The sequence below is a fragment of the Actinia tenebrosa genome, unplaced genomic scaffold, assembly GCF_029948245.1.
Source record: "Actinia tenebrosa isolate PJP-AT-01 unplaced genomic scaffold, QUT_ActTen_1.0 PGA_scaffold16__25_contigs__length_10494907, whole genome shotgun sequence".
Classification (NCBI taxonomy): Eukaryota; Metazoa; Cnidaria; class Anthozoa; order Actiniaria; family Actiniidae; genus Actinia; species Actinia tenebrosa.
In genome coordinates, this window is record NW_028292576.1 from 1,581,601 (window position 1) to 1,608,243 (window position 26,643).

Here is a 26,643-nt window from a genome sequence, read left to right on the forward strand (position 1 = left end):
TGCAAATGGTTAGACCTTCAAGTCTTCTCGCACAATGACTTAAAACCGTAGGCCCTGTCTACCAACCCTTCCTAACCTACAGTAAATGGGGGACGTAAAAGAACCTGTTGAATTTTTCGTTTAAGAGCAGGGGATTGTCTATATGCAGCCCGTAAAGTCCTCCACTGCAATGTAAAGAGCATTGAGACAATGTGATAATGCGCTATATAAGAACCCCATTATTATTATTATTATTATTATTATTATTATTATTAGTTATTGACTCGCCGGCAGGCAGCAATCTTGTCGTCTTTAAAATCGCCAGATGGAATCAAAGCCGAGAACTGAATGTATTAGAGTTTATTCATAAACACATGTATTGCAAGGTTTCCATCGGAATTAGTATTGTTTTTTTTCTTCGGTAATTTGTCAAAGTTTATTTCCATCCTTGATTACCTCTTGAAGAAATCATTGACTATTTTAAAATTTTGACTGTTTTTCCTTCCCTACCCCTTCCCCTCCCTCCTCCTTTCCATTCCACCTCCGAATCCCAACTTCACGATTATTGAGGGTTGTCACGCAGTTTATTCAAAAGCTCGATAAAAGCTTTGTTATATAAATAATGCTTTATAAATCTTGCTTGTCCTCCCTCCGACACATAATACGCATCCCCACCCCTATCAATTGCTCCCTTTGGTAATTTAGTGACATTAATTGACAACTGTTGCATGGCAATAGATTAAGACTATACACTGAATCCCTGTATCATATGCTCTCAACCATCTATCGGCTAATGCCGCGAAGGACCCTGTTTAATATTGAATAACAAAGCACTGAACAGTAGCTAGCAACCTATTCTGAATTGGTGCATCTATTTTATCGAGTCTCACAATATAACGAGGAATTCATTTGCCATATTGCAATTTTCTGTATTTAGATTCCAGACCAGCATCGTCATATGAGCAAGCCTTGAAAGACACCAACAGAGATCTAAAGTATGAATCTGATAATCATCATTTTTGTTTTTGTTAGCCTGAAGCAGATGTTTTCATGCTATTGTTGCGAAATACTAATTAATTTAAACCGTTTTATTTTGTAAATCAGGCTTGATCCCAAACTAGCTGGACAGCCCTCCAATAAACCACAGAGAGGTATACAGACTTCACCTTCAGGTAATTAAGTGCACTGTTTTTTTAACTGTTTTGTTAATAGTCATATTTTATAACTACGTTCTTTTACATTAGTTAACAACACACTCAACAAAATTGAGCAACTCAATTGGGACTCTACAGAGTACAATTTTGTTGAGTGTATTATTATAACACCAGTCATAAAATACCTTTGCTTTTGTTACCGGGGTACCTGTAGTTGCCTGACTGATTCCTGCACGACAAAATGGAAAAATTGTGCAATAGTACCCAGGGGTCTTCAGGAACTTATCCAAGAGACCATTGCGGGCATCTGCTATAGCTTTCCCCTATAAGCATGTACCAGATCTCAATCACTTGTCACTATGTTGTCAAGTTATTACGAAAAGGCGTAGCTAACAGTTCACGTGACAAATTAATTTCTACGCATGCTCTGTTTCGTTCACTACTGTAATTCAAGACAGCCGAACTAGAATTATTAATTTACCACTAATCGTAAACAAGAATTTCCAGCAAGATGGTATAGACTTCTAAGCGAGGATTTAAAAGAATCTTCAAACTTCATGGGCAATAGATTGTTTTGGTTAACTATTCATGCTTTGATTCAAAGTAGTGTTCATTTCTGTAATCGAAGATCAGTTCTAAGGGATAAACTAGTCTTTTTTAAAAATAACTACACGTAAGTAACTAAGTTGTTATTAAGAGTAATAAAATGATGAAAGTAAATGTCTGAAACGCATGCACATTTTTGACCTTCGCTTCAGTCGATCTATTGATTCTACTCGGCTTCTAGCTCACTCGACACGGCTTAAAAACGCGTGCGCATGCGCGAAAATCCCAAAAACAAAATGGCGGACGCTCTAGCAGTATTCGTGCTTCAAAAACCTACGACTTTAAATAATTTTTACAGCTTACTGGCAACCAGAATATCCAATTGATCAGTCACAGTGTAATTCAAAAAGTACTTAGAGGGTGGCAGTGATGTTTAGAATGAGGTGAACATGATGGTTATCGAGATATACTAAATTACTTTTTGGGACAAAAGTCGACAATTGTGAAACAAATTGATGTAGGTCATGTTTACGTTTTAGTCAAATATAAGGTCAGATCTACAGAAATAAGCTTAAAATTTTGATATTTTTACTCATTAATATCTGTTGTAAGTAACTGCAAATGGCCATTGAATTTGAAGTTCGGCCGTGCTAGATTTTCCTATTCAAAGTAATAAAATATTCGAAGTTAGACATATTAATAGTACAATCAACTATTGCTTGCTCAACTGGGACAATTATAATCTATATTAGATTTTAACATAAATTTATTTCATTGGAATTCTTCAGATGTAATTATTAGTGCTTGAAAAATAAAGTTCTTCGTGATAAAAGGTATTCGCTGACGAGGAGACACTGTTTCAAAGAGCTGGTTTAGAGGAGCGCTAAGACTAAGGATAAGCTTTAGTCAATGATTAAATGTTGTGATACGAAGGATAAATATCTTCTTTTACTTTGGAAATCATTTTTATGTATCTCTGATCCTCGATCTACCCAAGTTCAAGTCTTTAGTTAAAGGGTATTTACCAAAAACTCGGCAAATACATTGTCATTTTTCTATAAAATATCAAAACTAACTTTTTTGTTCTGGTGTTTTTTTTTTTGTTTTTGTTTTTGTTTTTATCTAAATCTAAAGTTTGTTTATTGAATTATTTTTGAGTGACATACTAGATCTGAATTGTCACAAATTATTAATAGTGACATTTTTCCCTGGTTCTGCCAATCTTGTTGATTCAAAAACTAGGTTTGTGTTTACCAATTTTCATAATAAAACTTTTCACTGACACAAGCTTTTCAATATGAAACTATTTCAGCCCTTTTTGTATCATCTTTTCACAAGTGGGTGCTGGGTTATTCTACTATAGCTTTAACCTAGCTCTCTGCATCTTAAGGGTGTTAGACAGAAGGAATTGTTTCAATAAATGTATATAGAAAAATCATAACCTGAAAGTGGTCATCATTAATTTTAATAATTACATACGATGGAATAAATAAATTATTTCTTTTTTATATTTTCAAAACATTTTCACAGCAATGGTCTCACCCTCAGTAACACTCATAAGGAACATTTCAGTCCTAGGTTTAGAAATGGAAAACTGATTTAATACAAAAGGAATTAATGATGAACCAATTACCAGGAAGGTATACCCAGAGTGATGTTATCATTTTATGGGTGGGATACAAGCATACTCCTAGCAAACATCTAATCATTTAGTACTTTAGTGTATCAAAACAGTTGAAAATTGAAAGATGGGGTATATATTTATGAAGCAATGTGAGGGGAAAATAACTGCTAGCAAAAAAACAACATGAAAAACCCCAACATTGTATTTAGGAATTTTTCCAAGGCCTTTTAATTAAAATTTGCAATTGTGTATCATAAGGGTACTTATGGTATATTCCTTTACTCTATTAAAAAAAATTGTATCTTGGTAGATGGAAAATCTATCTACTTTGGTTTTTAACTTTGGTAATATCATAATTCTCAATTCTCAGAAAGGAGAAAATGTATTCTAATTATTTTGATCTATAACAAACAACACAGGCCACTATAGGTGTACTAAATATAAAAGAACCTCCTTGTGCACCATATGGGTGGGTAAAAACAGGGCAAAACTACTGATTAAAACTATCTAGATTGCTATAAAAGTTGACTGATGCAATACACAAAGCAAATATAATGCTGACATCACTTACCTTTACAAGCAACAACATGTGATTGAATCAACTAACAAAAACAAGGAATATGATGTATACATGAAACATTACTCCACTGGGAGGGAATAAGCATTTTGGATGAACCCAAAACAAAGCAAGTGCGAATTATGCCACATGGAAAGAGCTTTCTAGTCAGTATTACAATATTGATGAAGAATCTCATTACCTCTAAACTAAACACAGATGTGATAAAGCCAAACATTCTTAATGTTGTTTCACCATGCTTATCTAGAGGAGTACCTGATTATATCAGGTTTTTGATAAAACTCAGAACCTTGACAACTTCTGCTTGACTATAAATGCAGCACTAACATTAAGTGGAAACAGTTTTAAAAGCTAACTTTTTTGTTTGTAGTTGTTTTAATATTCTTCTGTGCATGACTCAAATGTTTAAAGTCAAAGGAAAAAACATCCTAGCTAAACTGGCTGAAGATATGAGGAAGATCAAACTGAGTACTTTACATTAGAGATTCTCCTATATACACTTAACATAAATATTAAAAACTTCTTCATTGATATTGTAGAAATATCAAAATTAAATGAAAAAAGCAAGATTGCCATGCAAGCACAAATGAAATGGCATTTGATTAATTGCTAATATTGAGAATAATAAAAACCCTTTTCCTGAAAAAAATTAAAATTTTTCTGAGGAAAAAATGCTTTTATCAATGGGAGGTCCGCGTCTGCTTTCAAACTAGTTGAATGATAAGTATTCCCATTGTACGTTGTTGTTTTTTCGCCAAGAAGAACCTAAAAGGAAGAATTATCTAGGAATCTAACACACGATATCGAAATTACAGCAACCCAGTTGAACAGATTTAACATAATAATCGGAGTAAAACATGCTCATCTATAGTTTTGATTACACATTTTCAAATTTAAAGCACTCACGACTATATTTACATTATCATCTTGACAATCGAGCAGCATTTATAGGTCGGAACTTTGGAAAAGACTTAGAATAACGGCGCAATAATTGTATTTCTTCGCTGTCTTTTTATTCAAATACATACACTTCGACTGACTTGTTTTTGGCCGAATAAGACTAAAAACAATACAATTAACCATTCACATAAGATCAAGATACTCATGTGACTTGTTTTCTTGATCAATTACGGCATTTAATCCAGATATGTTAGTAAAACAACTTCGATTTTCGGAAAAAAATAGCGCTCGACAAGAATCCTTTGTCGCCCGCCATTTTGTACTAACGCCTGCGTTAAATTCAGCGGGAAAACACACTGCGCATCCTCAGTTAATATTTTGAATTAACCAATCACGCGTTTTTAAGCCGTGTCAGCTCACTCGTAAATGAAAATTTTCTTTAGCAAATGATTATCAATTTACAAATATCGGTTTGCAAAGGAAATTAGAAAAGAGTCAAGCAATTCAGAAAGAAGTCTTGAGCAAAGATTAGCATGTCTTACCGTTTAAATGAAGCTTTAAGATTTAGCGACTTTTTAGCCGAACAAAGCAAAACGTAATTCGATCTCGTTTATAGAAGAAGCGGCGGGGCGTATGTGAAAATCCAAACTCGGGTTCGACGGACTGCTGGGGGAATTGGAGTTGAAAATGAATTTTTCGAAGATTATAGAAGTATGACTTAAACGTTTTGTCCAAAATGGCTTTCATTGTACTTAAGTAGCACGCTCACTGTCTTTCGAAGCTTTTCAACTTATTTCCACTTCTCCCTTGGATCTTAGAGTCTCTGAAACCCTCCCCACAAGGTAACCCGGTCTACCCTGCCAACAGGCATCTGCTATAGGGCTCCCGTCTACAGTCCGACAATCAGGTATACAAGAAGGGACGTGTAGCGGAGACATGTAGCTGCTGCATTAGTTACAGTATGCGCACACTTAAGCAAATCGTGGTGGAGTAGGGACGTTTCCCAGAGACGTGAAACTGCATTACAATTGAAACATGCACACAAGAAGGGACGTGCAGCGGGGACAATAGTACACGCGTAAAGCATGCTGGTTGTAGAGGTCAAGGCTGAAGAAACCAAAATGGCTTCTGTTAGCGGTAGTTATACTTGCTGTGTTCCAGGGTGCTTTAATAATAATAAGCGTGATAAACATTTGTCTTTCTACAAGTTTCCGAAAGATTAAAAAACTAAGGAAGCTGTGGTTAAACAATATTTCAAGGAAAAACTTTTCTCCCACGGCTGGGCACAAAGTATGCAGCCAGCGTTTTCATGGAGGCAAGAAGACTTATCTCAACAATATCCCAGTTATCTTTTCTTTAGCCAAGTCTCATAAGAAACCAACGAAGCCACTAAGAAGGAAACTTATCAGACATGAAACTAGAACTGATCAAGAAGAAGTGGAATCAGATATTAAGGAGGTAGCACCCGAAGAAGTCGAATTTATTGATACCGAAGAATCAAATACAGTACAACAAGAAATCCGTGGTCTTACTATTAAGCTACAGAATGCCCTTTGCGGAAATGAAATCTTGAATTCCGAAGTTTCAGAACTGAAATTCGGTTGTTTTTTTTTTTTAACATTCAAAGGATGATATGAATTATTATATTGGAATGAGCGTAAGCGAGTTTGAGGCCCTGTACAATTTTCTCAATTATCAAGCGCTTGCCACCTTCTGAATTATTGGGGATCGCATTTTAGTGAAGTTCAGTACCCTGAAATTGATAAGAGGGGACAAAAAAGGTCTCTGGAACCAAAGGATGAACTATTCTTAACATTATGTAGACTCAGGGTGAACATTCCAGAGAAATTTCTCGCTGATAATTTCGATATTAGTATCTCTGAAATATCTAGAATATTTGACACGTGGGTTGACCTAATGTACTCAAGATTAATTCAGCTGCCAGTGTGGGCAACAAAGGAAACTGTACAAAGAAATATGCCAGAAGTATTCAGAGTAAAGTACCCCAAAACAAAGATTATTATTGACTGCACTGAACTTTTTATTGAAAGACCATCATGTTTTAGATCACAATCAGAGACTTATTCAACATATAAAAGCCATAACACAGCCAAAGGGCTCATTGGGATTGCCCCCAATGGTGCTATAACTTATGTTTCCAATCTCTATGGTGGGCACTGCAGTGATAGAGCTATTGTGGAACATTGTGGCATTTTGTTGTTACTAGCAGAGGATGACTATGTAATGACAGATCGTGGTTTTGAAATTGAAGACCTCTTGATCAAGAAAAAGGCACACCTAAACATTCCCCCATTCATGCGAGGCAAAGATAGTTTGGATCCTGATGAAGAAGATGAGACAAGAGAAATTGCATCAGTACGTATTCACGTAGAACGAGCAATCTAAAGAGTGAAAAATTATAACATCCTAAGACAAGGCATACCAAATTCAATGTCTGAGGACTTGAATAAAATTTGGAAAGTGTGTTCCTTATTAACAAATTTTAAGGGACCTCTGATTGCTTAAAGTCAAATGTTTGACATAATGTGCAGTTTGTATATTTAGGGAGTATACAACCAGGTTATCTAAATGTATATGATCCTAGTAAATATTAAACTGACCCATAATCTCTTGGCAGCTTTATTTCTTGAACAGTTTGATGGGTATCCATCAGCTTGAAATGTAGATATAGACATGATAACTTGGTTAACCTTTTTTATGTTAAAGGACTTGTTTGCAATTGTGTTTGCAACAATGTTAGAGTACAGACAGTACTCTGTAATAATAGAAATTACTATTTTGTCCTAAATGGTGCTAATAGCCCACTTTCGATTTCTGGTTGAGAGATCACGCATAAAGCAATTTAAGATGAGGCTCCGGGGAAACAAGAAAATATAAGTAGGTTTATTTATTGTTTCCCCGGAGCCTCATCTCCAATTCCTTTGTGTTTGATCACTCAACCAGAAAGTGGGCTATTAAATGATAGAAAACAAAGAAGTTTATAAATTTGTACGTCTTTGTTTTACTAAAGTTATACTGTTTGCACTGTAATGCTAAGATTATGGATTGGTCATTATTTATGTAGGAGAAAAAAAAGGGAGTCACAGTTGTGTTAGATTGGCTGTGAGGGGCTTTTTATATTTTAGTTCATCATGAATGCATGTGATATAAGAGGAGATATGAAGTGGAGGTCATCATGAAAACAATGAATAAAGAAGGTGGTCACTTGCTATATACATTTCCTGGAGAGGTTCTTTATGGAAACTTTGATCTTTCCAGCATAATTGTCCTTGAAAAATGATGGGTCACTTAGGATTCCTTACCTATGTGGTAGATTTCTGACGATATTGAAAAACATTAAGGTACATGGGGATGCCTCTTTTTACCCGGGCTGTCAGTAGCTCTGGTCAGTTTTCTCTTCAGTGCCTCCCAGTATGATGGATCAAAGTACACCCGTTCAATATGTATATCTTCAGTTTCATTGAAATCTGTATACACAACAAAGTCACACCAGGGTTTGTTAGTGATGCCCATGTCTCCTTGAATTTGTGCATAATATTTATGCTTCTGTTTTAGCTTAAGCCCAGAGTCAGTTTTAACCAGACAAAATGACTTATCATTCTGTGCAACAAGTTCTAAAAGTTTTCCTTGGGTTGTAGATAGCTCATCCTTTAAGTGTGGAGGAAATAATTTATATTTTACTTCAAGATTACCAACAGGATTGTATTTATTAGTAGGATCTGTTACCTCACCACCATCAACACTTGCTGCAAGTACTGGGTTGTCTTTAGGCCTTTCTCTGCTACTCTAATTTTACTAAACCCATTATTGGTTTGGTGCTCAACATATTTACTGATAATAGCAGGTTCCCTTTCTAGTCCCATTTTGCACTGAATAGGTGTAGTTTTGGCTTTGTACTGGAATAAATCTTGAACAAGTTTGTCTGGTGGGGTAGTTATTCTCCTGTTTTTGATTTCACCAAACCTTGATGCTGTAAGTCTGCCTTTTCTATACTCAAACCATTTTACATTTTTAGATTGCCCTCTTGTAGATCTCTCTATGTCCTCAATATCTTCAAGAGCAAGTTGAATATTGTTTATATATTCCCTACAGACTTCTTTAAAGCTATCATTTGTCAAATCAAGGACATCTGGGAATTGTTCTGAGGGGTCTGGTATAATAGGGACATTTTGAAGGTTGATATCTTCATCATCTTCAAACCTTGGATCTTCAACCCTGTTTTCTGGAATGAAGCTGCTTTCATTATCAGTTGCATTTTCTTGCAATGTGAAATAACATAGTGAGAGGTGTAATTTGTGTTCATAGGCTCATAGTTGTGTCCTAGGCTCTGTAAGTCTGATGTCATGCAATCATTGGTTGCACTCGTATCAGATTTTTCTGTGTCAGTTCTCAAACACTTTGCAGGTAAGTGATAATCATGATCAACTTTAATAGTGTGTTTTAACCATTTCTCCTTTATTTCTTTAGCCTCAACAGGCTTGTGATTATTACCTTGTAATAAGTCTATAAGAACAGCTGGTTTTTGAGATGACTTCAGCAGTGGTACATTTTTCAAGTCATCACAAAGTCCTTTTATTTGTTCTTCAAGTTACCTGTAGTGAAAATGATGGACAAGATGAGAATGATCTCTTTTTCAAGTTTCCTATTGATTCTCTTCTCTGTTTTTAGCTTTTTATCTCGTTCATAATCATGTTTGATCATAAGAATATCGTTAAAGAGCACTGGGCCATCATCAGAAAGCTGCTTACTTGGTATATGCCACTGTTGAGGTTTATTTGTACAAGCTACATTAGGAGGAATTTGCTTGAGCTCACTCTCACAAAAATCAAGTATAGTATATAATAAGGCACCTACGTGTTTACAGTATCCATTAACTCCTGCTTTGCAGTTACAAAATGCAGAAACTACTTCTCCTCTCTTATTTTGACGTACCTTTGTCCTGTATATTTATTTTTTTTCGTCATGGAAGCTTTTACTTTTGCCTCCAAGAAGCAGTAAAGGTCGTGTGAACTGTTGAATTGAACATTAATTACGTGAGAGGCCTTAAACAAAGCATACCCTTCCCGTTTACACTTAAATGCTCCACGTCTCTTTTCTTCTTCATTTCGTCCACCAGATAAATAGGCAAAAATGTAACAATGCTTGAAAGGTGGGATATTCTCGAGATTCAATGTCCAGCCCTCTTTTGGCCATTCATCGATTTTTCTATTCGAACCAACATCTGCTTTCTTTTCCAATATTTTACCGTCAGGGTTAGAAACCTTCTTGTCGAGGCCACTAGATATATAGTCTTTCACTCTAAATAAGAAGAATTAGAAGAAAGATAAGGATCGGCTTCAATAATTCTATGAAAACAGATGTCTTGTCACCTTTGTATAAGTTGAAGACGATTTCTGGATGTCATTGCTTCTCTGCACTTTAGCCATCGCTTAAGTTCTTCTACTTTTAGTTCTTCTGGCTTTCTTCCACTTAAAGCAGCTCCTGGAATATCGGTTTCCGCAAAAAATACGCGAGAAGACTGAAAATTATACGCCTTTTTATCCTCTTTGACAATACCCTGTTCCATTTTGTTTTGTTTTCTTTGTAATTTCCCGCGAATCTTGACCTCTACAACCGGCATGCTTTGCGCGCGTGACGTCATCGTGCAAATGTGCTATACAGATTTGAATTAAGACAAGTGGGATAAAATTTCTAAACGCATTTTTATATAATATCCGCTTATTACAGTGTAAAATAGTGTAATATTCTGCCCCATCTATTGTTAATATTAAGGTATGCAAAGGCAGCTCTGGCCTTCCCAAATTTCCCATCATATCGCTACCAATCATGCCTTGTTACAGGCGAATTCTTCCAAGGCTGAACGAACCAAATTCTCAATATCTTTGTCAGCCATCACTTGAGCAAGCCGGGTTGAAGACTTCACAAACCAAAAAACGTACACGTCTTCGTCGGTGGTTTAGGCTGCTATACGATAGATTATAAAATGTAAAGCAATTATGAGAAAGGTTTTGAGTAAATATTAGATTTTAAAGCGTGCCGTGCGAATGGTGCATGCTTTTGAGACGTTGCATATCAACAAGCTAATTACGTATGCTGAAATCCGGATCCCGGAACAGGAATTGGAGTTCCAGATTGAGTTTTTTGATGAGTCGGGCATAAACGCTCTGCCTGTAAACGGCTTTTAACACTGTCGTTCGAAATTTTGCAACTTATTTTTAACTTCTGCTTTAGATTCTTCGAGACTCTGATACTAGTAAACCATCCCAACCATGGTCTGGTTTATCATTACTTTGAGACGTCATGAAATACTTTATCAGTATTTTTGAAGCTCAACCAACTAAATCCTCCATGCATGTTGAAACCAGGTCCTCCAGGTATCCCAGCTTACCCTGGTACCAGGGTCTTGTTCTGTCAATAACAAATGACTATTAACTAACATATAAAACTCAACAAGAAATTTAGTGAACAGGATAATTGTACACCACTATTTAAATAACATTGTAATCTTGATCATCATCTTCTTCAATTTTATCACTATTGTCATAATCATTATCATGTAAAGGAAACACGTTATACTGTAGCTATAACTTCGCCCCCGAAATTATTCAACATCCGTAAACTATGTTCCTCCCTTGTTAGAGTCCTGTATACGTGTTACCTTTACATGCCCTACTTCCTATACGTAGATAAGGATAGTTGGTATTTAAATACAGGACTTTAAACTTTTATTGTTAAACTCCCGTGAAGAAGTGTACAGAGTTAGACGAAACGCGTAGGAGATATAAAATAAAAAGTTTTACAACCTAGCATCCTAAGTGCTGCTCACTGGTTCCTTTCAAGAAATTTTTTTTTAAATTTTCAAAAAACAAAAAATAGTCGTCAGTGAGGAGGAAATGGAAACCAATATTCCTCTTCCAGTTCACTATGTATCGCGATCAGGAAGACAGTCTATAGCAGGCTCTTGTTAACAGTCATTGCAATGGCTTTCATAAGATTTTGTGTAGGTATCAGGACAAAGAAGTGTTTGTATTTAGGTATATAGGGGGGGTACAATTTCTTTCCTGCTAAAGGAGGGGGGGCATAATTTTTTTTGACATTAAGGGGGGGGGAGATCTTGACATTTTGGAGTATTTTTGAAATTTCCTCTGCCCCCCCCTCCCCCTCCCTGCGGTATACATCATGAACGCAGCCTTAATGAGGGTGATTAATTCATGGCGTCCTTTCCCTTTTGCATTAGTATAAACTAGAGAGTAGTTTAGAGTAGCTTAGAGTAAGGTGTCCGTGAGTTTGCCATCATGCGGCAGTTTGGTTTCCATTAGTCAAAAATAATACAAAATAATCATTCTTTACAAACAGACCAAACACTGCTCGCTTAGAAAACTGACAAAAATCATAAATGTGGAGCCTCAATATTCACAAGTAAATTTTTCCAATAGAGGCTTTGCACCATCACGTGATTGCAGCCATGACAGGGGGCAAGAAAAATTGAAACTGGTCTAATCTGATTTACGCGAGAGGGAATCCAGTTTCCCAGGGGAGAAAGACTCTATTGTTTTGCCTCCTGTCATGGCTGCCATCACGTGGTGGTGTAAAGCCTTTATTCTGATAATTAATATTTGTAATTTCTGTTACCCAGGAATGATTACAAATATCCCCAAAGGCATGGTAACAGATCAGTTCGGAATGATAGGATTGCTAACATTTATCAGAGCAGCAGAGACTGAGCCCAACCTTGTAACATTGGCCTTAGGAAGGTAAAAAAACAACACATAATTCAGCTACAATTTTATTCAGGCATTTGCATTAAATAAGATTGATAACTGGTATGTAGATATATCTGGGTCCAGAGGTTATTTATTCTAGCTCCTGCGTTTGCCCTTTTGACGTAAAGTTGCGATGAGAAATAATCTTTCGCTACCTTGCCCCCCCTCCCCATTCCCTCCCCTCCCCAACTTTCCAAACTTACCCACTAGGCCTAAAACATGAATGGGAACTGCTAACTTCTAGCTATTAATACTGACATATTTATTTCTATATTATATTTGCAGCGATCTTACGACACTTGGACTTAACCTCAACTCACCTGAGTAAGTTGCTTACTGTATTTTCATAATTGCATGGCCCAGACGGTAACTTTGCAGTTGTACAATTGATATTGCTTTGCATTGCAGGAGCCTATACCATACATTTGGATCACCTTTTGCAGAAAGTCCTTGCAGACCACATGAAATAGGTAATGGAATTATAAATCCACTGTCAAGGCTTGAAAGAAACAAACAGCTGCTATAAGAAATAGTATCGCGATTCTTCTATGTTGGATCGATAGAGAGGCGCCCGTGTTGTCGGCTCAGAATTACCTTCGCGATAGGAAAATCGCGATACAAAACATATTTGTGACTGCGGCTATAACGGAATATATTTTCTCCAAGAGAATATGAAGTAAGAGAGCACATTCCTGTGCCCCATGAAAGTTTTTTGAAAATCTATTTTTAGCTCCGCGCGCAAGCCTGAGCTATTTTAACATGCGATTCCTGATTGGTCAGATTGTAGTGACGTCATGGGTACTAGAGATCGGCAGTGACAAAGCAAACTTCATGCAGTTGACAAACCAAACTTTATTCAATTTTACGAGAAAATGTGTTAGAGAAATTCTGAGAGGTATTTGAAGGAATCCAGAAACAGGACATGTAAAAAATACTCAGAATCATTAAGAGTGAGTGTCTGAGAAAACCGGGCAGGTCGAACGGATGGGGGTCGGCCGATTCTTTTCATACTTCGGCTGTTTTATACATTTGACTAGCTATGTTGAAAATAAATATTATTAGATTTGAAATCCCTTTCGTTCTTGAGATCGACCACCCCCTCCCTTAAAATGCGACCGGCGGCGACATCAAATTTTTATCTGTCACGGCATCTGAAGATAAACATCACAGTTTCACATTAAACGTGTTGGAAACCGATCCAAACTTCGTATTCTTTTTAATAAAGGACTAAGTTATACCTCCAAGGCCAAAACGAATTAAAAGAAGTCTTTTCAGGAAAATTATGAAGTCAAAAATTTGCATAAAGCAAAATTCGATGATTCTCGCTTCGCTGAAAAAGCCTTTTTTTAAAATCAAGTTTCTCCGGTCGGCGGTGTTTGTTTAAAACAAACCAAAGTTCTCCGTTCTCAGCGTTAGTTCTTCTTTCACAACATGTTTTTAATTTTTTGGGATCTTTAAATGCCTTTGAAATATGAACTATTTTCAGGACCATATTCATCGTTAATTACTCTAAATGAGCATTCGCGTCACGCAATGTCACCTGTTGACAAACTACATTTTGGAAGAATTTTAGACTTTTTAACTTCCTTTTTTAAACATTAAATACCTTTTCTAATTCTATCATGTTATAACTTTTGTGTATACAATCATAGTTTGAAGTTAAACTCAGTGCGAGTGAATTATTTTGAAACTTTGATCATTACGCGTGTTAAAAAGCATGCAGTTTGTTGGTTACACCGTCAATTAAAAAGTGTCGCAAGTCTGAATTCGTGTAGTAAATAAATCTAGAGTTCTACATGATGAGTTGCTCTTTCTTAAGCGACGCTTCACCATGTGGTGCTTCTCGTGAAAACAATGAATACACAACAGTTATACCAGTAACATCTTGTACTAATGACTTGAGCAGTCATTTATCGGCACTGGGGATAAGCAAATGGATCGGGCGAAAGAAAGAAACAAATTTAGTTAAAGAAGTCGATGTCCTGTTGAATCGTGCCGGATTGATATTTTGCAGTGAAGAAGAAGTTCTAAAATTAACAGTTTGTCCTAGACATCGTCATCAATTTACTGTCGGATGGGATGGAAGAAAACGGCATTCTTGCTTTCATAGTAAACACGTTGGTAAGCGAAAGAAAGAGGTGAATCCACGTCGCATTAATTTAGAGATGTCGCGAAGTCTTCTAAAGTTCGAAAATCAAATCATTCCTATTGGAGCAGGTAAGTCTTCACTACAAAAATGAAATATTTAGAGACACCGAATTGATGAGAAGGATGCATGCAAGCTGTCACAAAACATATCAATCTGTTTTCGCAATTTGTACGCGCGTGCTTCCGTGGTCTTAAGGCTGAAATATTGAAGAAATAAAAAACGCGCGCGCGTGCTGTGTGCTGTCATAAAGCACGCGGGGGTTGGCAGAACACGAGAGAAGTGTTAGGAGAAGCGCGACGCGTAGCGGATTGCTTCTCGACACTTCTCGAGTGTTCTACCAACCCGCAAGTGCTTTATGACTGCACACAGCACAGCAAGCAAGATTTTTATTTCTTTTATAAAATACAAATTACAGTGATAGATAGGAATGACGGAACGAAAAGTGCGCGGGCGTGCAATGTGCTCTCTTAAGGTGGCTGCCTACTTTTGAACGTTCGAATTGAGCCCATGATGAGCGCGCGCTCAAAAACCGCTGAAAAATCTACAAGATTTTATTGAAGAACCATACGCGTTTTGAGCTTCAACAGGGCAAAACCCTCAAATTTTGCACGGGACTCTCTATTTTTTAATAGCTCATTCGAAAAAACTCCTAAAAATCTAGGTTATATCAACATTTTAGAAAAAGTTTAAATCAGTAACACATGAAAAAATAGATTTTTGTAGGGATTTGTGTTCGACTTTATGAGATTTTTTAAGAGCACCGAAACTACAAAATATGACAAATCAATGTATCCCTTTGTCTTTTTGTCGAAAATATCCATGTATTCATGTAGATATCCATGACTAGTCTTCATTCGTGCAATCATTTAGTCTGCAAATAACTATTATCTTATTCATCTTAATTTTTTTCTAATCACTTCCGGTGGCGCAATTTTTACTCCAAAAGCTCGTGCGTAGGCTTCCATTAAATGCTGATTATCTCGAAAACGAGCTCGGGACACCCTATTTTTCTTTCCAGATTTGGAATCAGCATTAAATTTCAATTCGGAAAATCGAAGTTTTAAAAAAAGTTTGAATAAGATTCCAAAAGTAGGCAGTCACCTTAAAGCACGCGCTCCAAACCAATCAGAACGCGACATTCATAACAGTTATTTTATAAACATAATTAACATAATTGAATGCTTGTATGTTGATAATGCGCATGTTATCGTTATCGTTATCGTTATTATTGATATTTTATAATGCAAAGACAGCGACCGCGGAGACGATGGGCTTAGGGGGCGGGGAAGGGTGGGTACCTTTTCATTTGAGGCGCTTTCGATACCTGTTTTATTGTAGTTGTTTTATAGCATAATCTACTTCGACATTGAAAATAAAGGACATATCTAATGTAATGACGAGGTATAAAGCTTCTACAGGCAAAACGACCGGCCATATATATCATTTCTTTGTACACCGGAGTAAACTTACAAGCAAAAGTATTGCAATTTGTAAAAAAAAAATCAATTTCAATTTTAAATATGAGTCAGGCCGTAAAATAAAAACATACCTTACCTATCATGACCATAAATTGTAATGTTAATATATTAACGCGATAGCGATTGCAAAGCAAGATATTCTTTCTAAGCTGAGTTCTAATAGCTGCCTGATTATTATGGATTGGGCAATGAAATTTGTACCCATGTACTTTAGAGAAACAATGAAGGATTTTTTCGGTAAGAGAGGAATTAGCTGGCACGTAAGTGCAGCGATCCTAAAGCAAGATGGCGATTTTATCGTACAATGCTTTGTTCACATCGTTCAACATAGTTGCACCCAGGACTGGTTTGCAGTCGCTTCTATTATTGAGCATTTATTGGAAACGATTAAGATTGAACAACCACATATCACGGAAGCTTATCTTCGATCTGACAATGGTGCTTGTTATCATAATGCCCCTTTGATTTTCGCTCTGTCATCTATTGGCACAAGAACAGGAATTGGAATTAGAAGATATGATTTTTCCGAGCCCCAGTCGGGTAAAGATATGTGCGATCGTAAGATTGCGCCGATGAAAGCTCATATTAGGAGATACGTTAATGAAAAGAACGTCACCACGGCAAGCGACATGAAGAAGGCGCTAGAATCACATGGTGGGATCAAAGGCTGCAAAGCTACTGTTCTAGCTATTAACACCGCTAATGAACGTGGCACTGAGCATAAACTTAAAGGAATCAGTAAGCTCAACAACTTCGAGTTTAAAAAGGAAGAAATCCAAATGTGGCGAGCATATGATATTGGCTGCGGCAAGACAGAATCACTTGAAGGAAAACAGACTCAAGGAAGGACTGGTTTGACAGTTATAGAGCCGTTCGGATCTACACCACCTTCATATTTGACATCCAAACGAGTTGCTTCTAAACATACGCCGAAATCTGAAGTTTTTTTCTGTCATGTCCCAGGGTGTGTGCTTACCTTTGCTAGCGAGGACGACGCTGAAGCTCATATGGATACAGGAGTTCATAATCTTGTTCCAGAAAGAGAAAGTTTTTATGACTCCGTAAGACAAAAATGGGCTCAGAATGTTGGAGAAATGGTTTCCACCACAGGAGAAGTAAATTTTGCAACCACAGACAAAACCACTACCAATCCATGAACTGCAAACAAATCAGGTCCCAAAGAGAGAGTATCACAAGGATGGGCACTGAAAAGCCAGAAGGCCGGTGCAAAATTCCCAGCTCATGTCAGAACATATTTGATAGCGAAATTTAATGAAGGCTTGGGGAATGGCCAGAAAGCAAGTCCAGAAAACGTTTCTTGAGAGATGCAGAGGGCAACACTCTGAGGGGAAACTACTCTTTACTCCAGAAGATTGGAAAACAGAAAGACAAATAGCCAGCTTTTTTTCACGCTTATCAGCACTGCAAAGAAAAAGTGAACATCCGGTGACCGTCGATGAAGAGGAAAACTTAACTGAAGGAGATTACAGAGAATTGGAGTCAAACATCGCCAATGAGGATCTCAGGAATGCCGTCTACAATGCGGTCGATATAGAACACCCAATTTTTTTTGAGGGACGCAACATCTGTGAAATGACAAAGAACAACAAGCTTACAAGTTTCAAGACTGCCCAACTTGAAAGTATTTGCAACCTTTATGGTCTGGATGTCGAGAGGTCAAGTCAATCAAGAAATTTAAAACGCCCTTATGTCAACAGCATAACCGTGTTTGTCTCAAGTTGTTCGTGTTTCAAGCGATGACCAGGTACACTTATGTCAATTTTTAATTAAAAGTTTAACGTGCATATCATATCTAAAATGCATAATTCGAATATTGCCCTCCTTTTCTTTACAATTAAAATGGCATTTGAATCGCCAAAAAACGCCACTTCTTTTTCCACTTTGACTTTACTTATAGGTCGCAAATCAGCTTCAAGAAAATAGGAGTCGATCGATGACCAGCGCACAAGCAGCAAGAAGAGAAGGAAGTGATACTGCGTCGTTCGAACTTGCCATTTTCCTTGCTTGTTGTTGTTGTTTGCAACTGAAAGTTTTGGAACCAAAGTGACGCGACAATTGTAAAAAGTCGCCCCAATCTTCAGGACAGAAGTAAGCTATTTTTAAGTAGGCTATTTTAACGACGTTCGTGGGAATACTCGCCCGCATCTTTCTGCGCATCGATTTTCAATCGGTTTTGTGCGCCTGCGCACTTCGTGATGACGTCATTCGAATGTTTGGATGAGCAATTCAAAATAGCGAACAAAGTGAAATATATCAAAAATTACTTCAGATGCTTCAGATGGAATATCTGGTTGTTTAAGACATTTTTCATATTTTTGACTTCCATTTTCTGGCTGTGCACATAGAGCGTATCCCGCTCGCTTTAATTTTCTTTCGCAATTCCGTCAAAATTGTACCGCTCATAAAAACGAAGACGGTGACTCCTCGTTTTTTCTTTTTGTATATTTAAAGTGTATATCTTAAAGTATATTCATACAAAGTTTCATAAAAATGACACCTCAAATTCAATTGCCCGTGAAGCCTAAAATTCGGATGTGAATTTTTTCATTTTATCTACTGATAAGCTTATCATTCTTTTTAAGGAAATATTAATCTACCACATTCTGAAGAACAATAAACATTTCGCCGTGTGCACTTTAATTTAGTCACAAAGCTAAATGAATGGATGGATGGATGTATGGATGGATAGATGGAGATGGATAGATATGGATAGATGGATGAATGGATGCACGAATGTATGAATGAATGAATGTTTTAATGTTGGGCTTTTAGAGAGGCCTTCAGTACTATGCGTGACTGTGTTTACATACGGCTTTGTTTGTTGACAATACGGTCCGCTCGTTCCTTGATCATCGCTAATAAAAAGGAATAAACACTTATACACCCTCATAAAATCGAGAAAAGTTGTATACTTTGTTCAGAATTAAGTTAAAAAGTCTAAAAGTCTTCCAAAATGTAGTTTGTCAACAGGTGACATTGCGTGACGCGAATGCTCATTTAGAGTAATTAGCGATGAATATGGTCCTGAAAATAGTTTATATTTCAAAGGCATTTAAAGACCCCAAAAAATTAAAAACATGTTGTGAAAGAAGAACTAACGCTGAGAACGGAGAACTTTGGTTTGTTTTAAACAAACACCGCCGACCGGAGAAACTTGATTTTAAAAAAAGGCTTTTTCAGCGAAGCGAGAATCATCGAATTTTGCTTTATGCAAATTTTTGACTTCATAATTTTCCTGAAAAGACTTCTTTTAATTCGTTTTGGCCTTGGAGGTATAACTTAGTCCTTTATTAAAAAGAATACGAAGTTTGGATCGGTTTCCAACACGTTTAATGTGAAACTGTGATGTTTATCTTCAGATGCCGTGACAGATAAAAATTTGATGTCGCCGCCGGTCGCATTTTAAGGGAGGGGGTGGTCGATCTCAAGAACGGAAGGGATTTCAAATCTAATAATATTTATTTTCAACATAGCTAGTCAAATGTATAAAACAGCCGAAGTATGAAAAGAATCGGCCGATCCCCATCCGTTCGACCTGCCCGGTTTTCTCAGACACTCACTCTTAAATCATCATTAACATCATTAAAGCTTGTCTTTAAATCAAAACAATGGTCGCTCGATTGAGACTCATTTTTTGTACTTGGTTGATTGCAGTTATAGATGAGACTGTCAGTTGTCCAGAATTCTCCGCCTAAACTGAAATACAGTAAATGTTGCTGTATCCCAAGAACACGTATTTCTGACTTGAACTTCAATGTTTTCAAAATGAAAAGTTAACTAATGGACATCTAAAATGAAGGTAGATTGGACTCGTTTAATACGAAAGAGGATTTTCGATGAACAAACTTGTTGAATTCAATGAGTCAAAAGTTCAAAAACTTTAAGCTTGAGAGAAAATTTAGCATTTACTGTTGGGATCAGTTGTTTAACAGTATAAACTAGAAGAGGTTTCAATATAGCTGAAAACCGTCAAAGCTGCTCGGAATAAAAGAATTAAACATAAAGGCACAAATACGCCGAACATAGAGCATCTGGCGGAAGAAATCGCAAGTAAAATGCCCTTGAAGCAGACAAAAAAATCTCTTTTTTATTAGTTTGAATCCTCAAATGCTAAGTTTGCTTCGCTTTTTGTATTTCTATTGTCTGTTTGGGACTTTAGAAGTTAAAAAGTTATGAAAAAATACCTGAACGTTGAGGCGGAGCGAAAATTCAAGGTGCAAAATATGAAAGACATTTCTAGTTTTAATTTATTTACTATCGAAAACGCTACGATAAATGCTTTGGCTGTCTTCACTGTAGGTTCTTCGCTATTTTCATCGCATTTTTTATCTCAGTTTCCTTCCCTGGCGTCTTCGCTGTTTTTTCGATGTTCTCTTACATCAATTGTAAGTTTAAATGCTTAATTCGACTATGAAGAAGACCTGATAGTTTAATTTCAACTTTTTACTGATTTTGAATGCATTTTTCTCTTCGGAAACTAGACATTTTTATCTCACCACATTTCTGAACAATCAGGGATCGCATGCTAAAATTAGCTCAGGCTTGCGCGCGGAGGTAAAACTAGATTTTCAAAAAAACTTTCATGATTACAGACCCATGTATGGGAGATGTGCTCTGTTACTTAATATTCTCTTGATTTTCTCCAAACTAGGCGCCAATATAAACCCGTAAAATCGCAATACCGTAACTTATAAATATTGAACTCATTATATTTGAATTTTTAGATTACCATGTCCCCCCTGATTATCGAATAAACTCGTACATCAAAGAAAAGGTAAGCTAATGCCGGCATAGTCAGAGTCTATTATAATAAATACTGAATAAAACATTCAGGAATAAGGCAAAACCGCTTTCCATCTATGGATTCCTTCACTGTGTACCTCCAGTCACAGTATACGTTGTCACAATCAGCAATGTATATGATTATTAATGTCTTGATATTATGAATATTATAGAGCTATTAATTTCACTGGCAAATTACCGAATTGAAACCATAAATATTCTCATCTCTTTTCTGTGTCAACATTGCCGTTCCCGTCATCGTATTCGCTTTCTTTGGTTGTTATTCTGATTCATCTCTGGCACTAACAACTACATGAGCTAGTTGAGGTAATAAGAGGCGAGCGCTCTTACTGCAACGCCACCCATGCTTCGCTATTGCTTTATATGATAGATTTTCACAAGGAAAAGAGCAAAACGTTTTTTGGGAAAACATTTTGTTTACAAATGGGGAGCGTTTCTCCTTCCCTTTTTATTTAAATTGGGCTCCTGTGCCTAAAACAACGGGAGCTTCGGCTATTGGGCAGCAAGACAGGTGAAGAAAAAGGAAACTTGAACAGCGCCGTGTAAAAAAGTTTCAAAATGGGTATAAATAAACTAATAAATAAATAAATAAAAGGATGATTCTGGGAGAAAGGACACAAAACATAGTAGGTTTGAAAAGGAGCTACTACCAACGAGACGTTTGTCGTAGACCCGTATAAGTTTACGTTATTTAGCTCTCTTTCCTCCACTCTAGCTTGTCTTGCGAACTTGATGAGTCTCTCTAAAGCTTCGGACACACGGTGCAACATTGCCCTCTATGTTGCATGCAATTGATTCGTTGCGCGCAACGTTGCTGAAGTAGAAAACTATCCCACTTCAGCAACATTGCCTGCAATGTTGCAAGTCCAAATTACCGCTGTGTTCCTTGATTACAGACTCATTTGCACAGGGTTGGCCTCGTATCAGTGTTTAAATATTTACAAATACTAACGGTAAAGTAAAGAATGCACAACTTCAACCTTGACTGTAACACGTGAATATTCTGCACAAACTCGAGGCTAACCCTGTGCAAATGAGTCTGTAATCAAGAAACACAGCGGTAATTTGGAATTCGAAACTAGTCTATTCCATTACGTAATGGTAGTATGCTAAAAATCGTAAGTTACATCTTTTACAACATTCTAAAAGAATACCAATGAGATTGGTCTGGCAGTTCCATGACTTTGGCGTGTCCGTGTCCACGCCGTATTCATGCTGTGTTTCGGTCCTTTGATTAGATGGAGAGTAAATTATCGTTGTGATTGGGCTGGAGTATGCCTTCCCGTGTCACGACCGTGTTCGTGCCGTGAGCTTTTACTTACTGACGTTCTCTTTTATTCCGACGAAGGACTAGCGTCCGAAACGTCAGTAAGTTTTTTCATCTTTTCACGGTGTATAATTTACCCTTTTATCATTACTGTTTTATTAGAAACACCGACGCAGCTCACACTAGTTTTTAGCTAGTTATCTCTTCTTATAATAGAGGACTAGAATCTCAACTTCCGGTATTTTTTTTCCATTTTATTCCGCAGCTTGCACCCATCAAACTGAGTCGATACAGTGAGGATTTGCTGTTCCACTTGTATTATACGAATGGTGGAGATATTCTACAATTAGCAGCAGCGGCTGAATTGTAAGTCATACACAATAAAGGTTCGAAATAAATTATTGTTGATGGTGATGATGGTCGTGTTTTTAAGACTGGTATGGTTTGTTATTCACTGACGTTTATGGTGTAGCATGGATTTTGCATCTAACTGACGTGTGAACTTGACATGATAAATGTACTGCCAGAAGAAAAAAATAGGTTTTTCTGAAATAGGTTTTTCTGCAGATAGTCCTTTGTTCATGTAGCGGATTAACTCAAAGGCACAACACGGAGATTAAAATACGGGTAGCTATTGTTTCAGAAGCAGATTTAAATTTTAATCATAGTTTGCAAAATATGAAAATTATTCAATATTTGGTTTTGCGCATGAATAATAAATTATGAAGACTGTACATGTGTTATCAGGCTACTAGTTCTGCAGTTAACAGTCTCAGTGCTTGTTATTTACAATATCATCAAGTAATAGTTTAATGAAACTTTAATTTTATTTTGGTTTTTAGGTATGCACGAGACTGGAGGTACCACAAGGATGAAAGGACGTGGCTAACACGAGCACCAGGGGTGGAGCCACAGATCAAGTCAACCAACTACGAAAGAGGGACTTATTACTTTTTTGACTGCAACTCGTGGAAAAAAGTACCTCGAGAATTCCACTTAGAGTACGATAAACTCGAGGAAAAGCCAACACTGCAACCCATGGCAGCACAGTAGAAAGAGGAGGATTTCTTTAATGTAAAAAATGATCTTGGCATGCATGTACTATTCAAAGTTTGGGCGAGACTTTTTCCTGTTTACAAATGCTGTTTTTATTCATTTTCATTTATTCTTTCCTTCCGAGTAGAATTCGTAAAGGTGCAACAATTGGTTTTCAATCATTTGCTAGGGAGTACAATAAAAAAAGTCAAGGCAGCTAAGTTGTTGGCTATGACGTCATCACCAAAAACAGAATATCGTTAACCTCCGAAATAAGGCGCCCAAATTTAAGCGCTAGCAAAACCAACCCCATTAAATTTGAAACGCAATATAAGCCATCCCAAATATAAGCCATGAGACTATTTTAAAAACAGTGTTTCCAAGTTTTGCCATTCTGTGATGATATTTTTCGTAGACAATAATAATGCAGTCATTATTATTGAATGGTTTTATAATTAGTATATGTAATAGAACTCCATGCTGTCCAATTAAGAAATAATTGGACGAGGAAAATTCTGAGGCTTGCAAAATTGGACAAGGCCGTAGGCCAAGTCGAATTTGGCAGTCAGAGGAATTTTTCGAGTCTAATTACTTCTTGATTGGGAAGCATGAAATCCCATTACCTATTAATTATATAGCTGCCTAATTAATCTCATATCAACAAGACCTGTCCAATTTAGAAAATAATACCGCGCTGAAATTAGCAGCCAACTCAATATTTCAGAATATGGCCTCGAGTGCTAGAAATTACGAATGGTATATTCAAAGAAAAGCTTTTGATAGAAATTAAGATACAACTATCAAAATAATATTAATGTCTTTAATATATTACTTATTAAGAGAGAATTCTTTTCGTATTCAAGCTGTGAGCGCCAAAAACTATTTTCTTGAAGAAAGGCTGTTGTACAAGGCTAAAATCTTGTTATTCAGAAAGTTTAACTTGTTTGGAAGTGGAGATGACCGATGAAAGTGGAATCAAAGTGTTAACCCAAAGCAAAAATTTGAATCGGAAATGAGGTTTAGGCCTTCATTTGCTTATTTCATTTCAACTTCCCTAGCATTAATGACAAGCAAATCTTATGTACTTCGGTGCTGACCTTCATTTGCCGCCGCCATGATATTTGGCCCATGAAGACTATGCTGTGTTTAGTCGTGCTTAGACCTTCTCGGGATCTTGCCACAGGAAGCCCAAACTCAATCTTGGGACACTGATGTGGTTGGGACTGCCTGTGGTACACCATATCGCATTACAGTACGCCATATCGAATAGAGGTACGACATATCGCATTGAAGTACGGCCCATCGCATTGAAGTACGCCATATCGCTTAGAGGTACGGCATATCGCATTCAAGTATGCCATATCCCATAGCGGTACTATTACACTAAATATGCCATATATCGCTTAGAGGTACGGAATATCACAGAGGTTTTACATATATAGGCCCTCGGTACGCAAAAATATAAAAGACTATAACGAATAACATTTTTGTCCATATTTTTAGGCCTGGGTTTTTCTCTATATCACACACTGAATAAACTCAAAAAAGAAAAGAAAGAAACACATATCACAGCATTTAATTAATGAAAAATCATCTCGACTAACAATGTCCAATATATAAATCTCTAACGAAGTTGATTTTTAACTTTTGCAATCTAAAAAGTGTTATTTATAATCACACAAAATTACGAAACTCAAAGAACTTGTAAACATTGAATGAAAAGTCACTTAATCAAAAAATCTTGAAAAAGAATATACAGGGCTCCCACTATAAAATAATATCTAATAATAAGTGATGGGTTATTTATAGTTAATAATTATGAATTCACAAGATAGAAGATCGAGGCTGGTTATATTAAAATATGTGTTACTTTCTTGCAAACTCGGAATTAATTCAAAAACGAAAAACACACAAGCACAATTAATTCATAATGGTAATTGAACTGAGTGGAGTGCAATTTGGTCTGAAATCAAACGCGTGCGATTTGTAATTGCAAGTTTGATTTCAGACCAAAATTGCACGACACGAAGTTCAATTACCACTTTATTATATCCATTTTGAAATCTTTTTTGAAAAAGACGTTTTTTTCCAGTTAAACTGACATGACATACAATCTAAAAGCAGTCGATTCAAACATGCTGCCAAGAGAACTTGTTTATACTGATCGAGCAATGATTCTCATTTTGAAAACCAACACTTTCAATCCAAAACTAAAATGAATTTATATCGGACCAAAAGGCATTACATGTATTAAGAATCATTTACTTACATTAAATAACAAGACAATCCTGCCCAAAAGGGTTGTAATGAACTGGCTGTTGTCCATATTACAGCCAATGCTCACTGCTTGTATTTTTACGATTTCTGTTCAACATGTTTAGATCACACTTGTGCCCACAAAACAGCAAAAATCAAAGGTTGTTTAGTCCTTCGGTTGTCCTTAAGAAGTCACGTAGCTCAGCAAAAATCTTCTTCTTAAGAAAAACTTCTTTTAATGACTGTATTTTGGATGTGTTGTTATGCTTTAAAGGTTGAAAAGGAAACGACTTTCCACGATCAATCGCCAAGAAGTCACATTCAAAAGATGCCGATTGCATTTTCTCCCACTGCTTTTCGCTGTAATATCTTCAACTTACTTAAGCAGTTACTTTACAAAGATGCTTTTGACGATTTTAAGTGATCAGTTGGTCTTTTTAAGTCCTTTTTACGGCTTTTTAAGTCTTTTTTTAAGACTTTTGACGGTAAAATCGTTCTTCAGAAAATTTATTTTGAGCCGTGGCTCTTTTTTTTCGCAAGAAGCGGTGAGCTCAACACTCAGATGGATTCCTTGATATAATTGGCTAGAAAATGACATGTCTCTCTTGTGATTGGTTCATATCAGTTGATGTGCAAAATCGTGCAATTTAGAGCTCAAAATCGTGCAATTTAGAGCTCAAAATCGTGCAATTTATGCTGAAATCACTGCTGCAGGGAACCAATCAGATTGCAGGATTTGCTTGTGATTTCAAAATGGATGTAATAAATAGAAAAATCACACACACTTCACTGAAATACCTCTCTAACGAATTTAATAATTAACTTTTACTAGTACTTTTACCAGCACTTTTAAAAGTGAATAAGCTTAAGGACTTCAAAGAAAAAGTAAACATTGAACGCCGGAAAAGTCATTGAATGGAACACATCTTGAAAAATTCATAGGCCACCTATAAATATTTACTTATTAACTATATTAGGCCATTTAATAATTTTAAATTCAAGGTAGAGACCGCACAATATATAAATAATTTATGGGGCTCGCTATATATATTGAAAAAGTTTTCGTCTTC

General features: G+C 36.5%; 1 protein-coding gene and 1 pseudogene across 3 annotated transcripts in view; one reads left to right on the plus strand and one right to left on the minus strand.

Moving 5' to 3' along the window:
* The window catches only part of LOC116300739 (CCR4-NOT transcription complex subunit 2), a 95,187-nt gene extending 71,487 nt beyond the window's left edge, over window positions 1-23,700 (plus strand). For all 3 annotated transcript variants that reach the window (XM_089030920.1, XM_089030921.1, XM_089030922.1), the window contains 8 exons: window positions 917-974; window positions 1,084-1,151; window positions 12,438-12,555; window positions 12,850-12,888; window positions 12,973-13,034; window positions 20,937-20,986; window positions 22,548-22,648; window positions 23,125-23,700. In XM_089030920.1, coding sequence (XP_088887046.1) covers window positions 917-974; window positions 1,084-1,151; window positions 12,438-12,555; window positions 12,850-12,888; window positions 12,973-13,034; window positions 20,937-20,986; window positions 22,548-22,648; window positions 23,125-23,335 — 707 coding nt within the window. In that variant the 3' untranslated portion in view covers window positions 23,336-23,700. The remainder of the gene's footprint in view (window positions 1-916; window positions 975-1,083; window positions 1,152-12,437; window positions 12,556-12,849; window positions 12,889-12,972; window positions 13,035-20,936; window positions 20,987-22,547; window positions 22,649-23,124) is intronic.
* On the minus strand, window positions 8,104-10,421 carry LOC148910536 (uncharacterized; annotated as a pseudogene).
* Window positions 23,701-26,643: the final 2,943 nt, after the last annotated feature.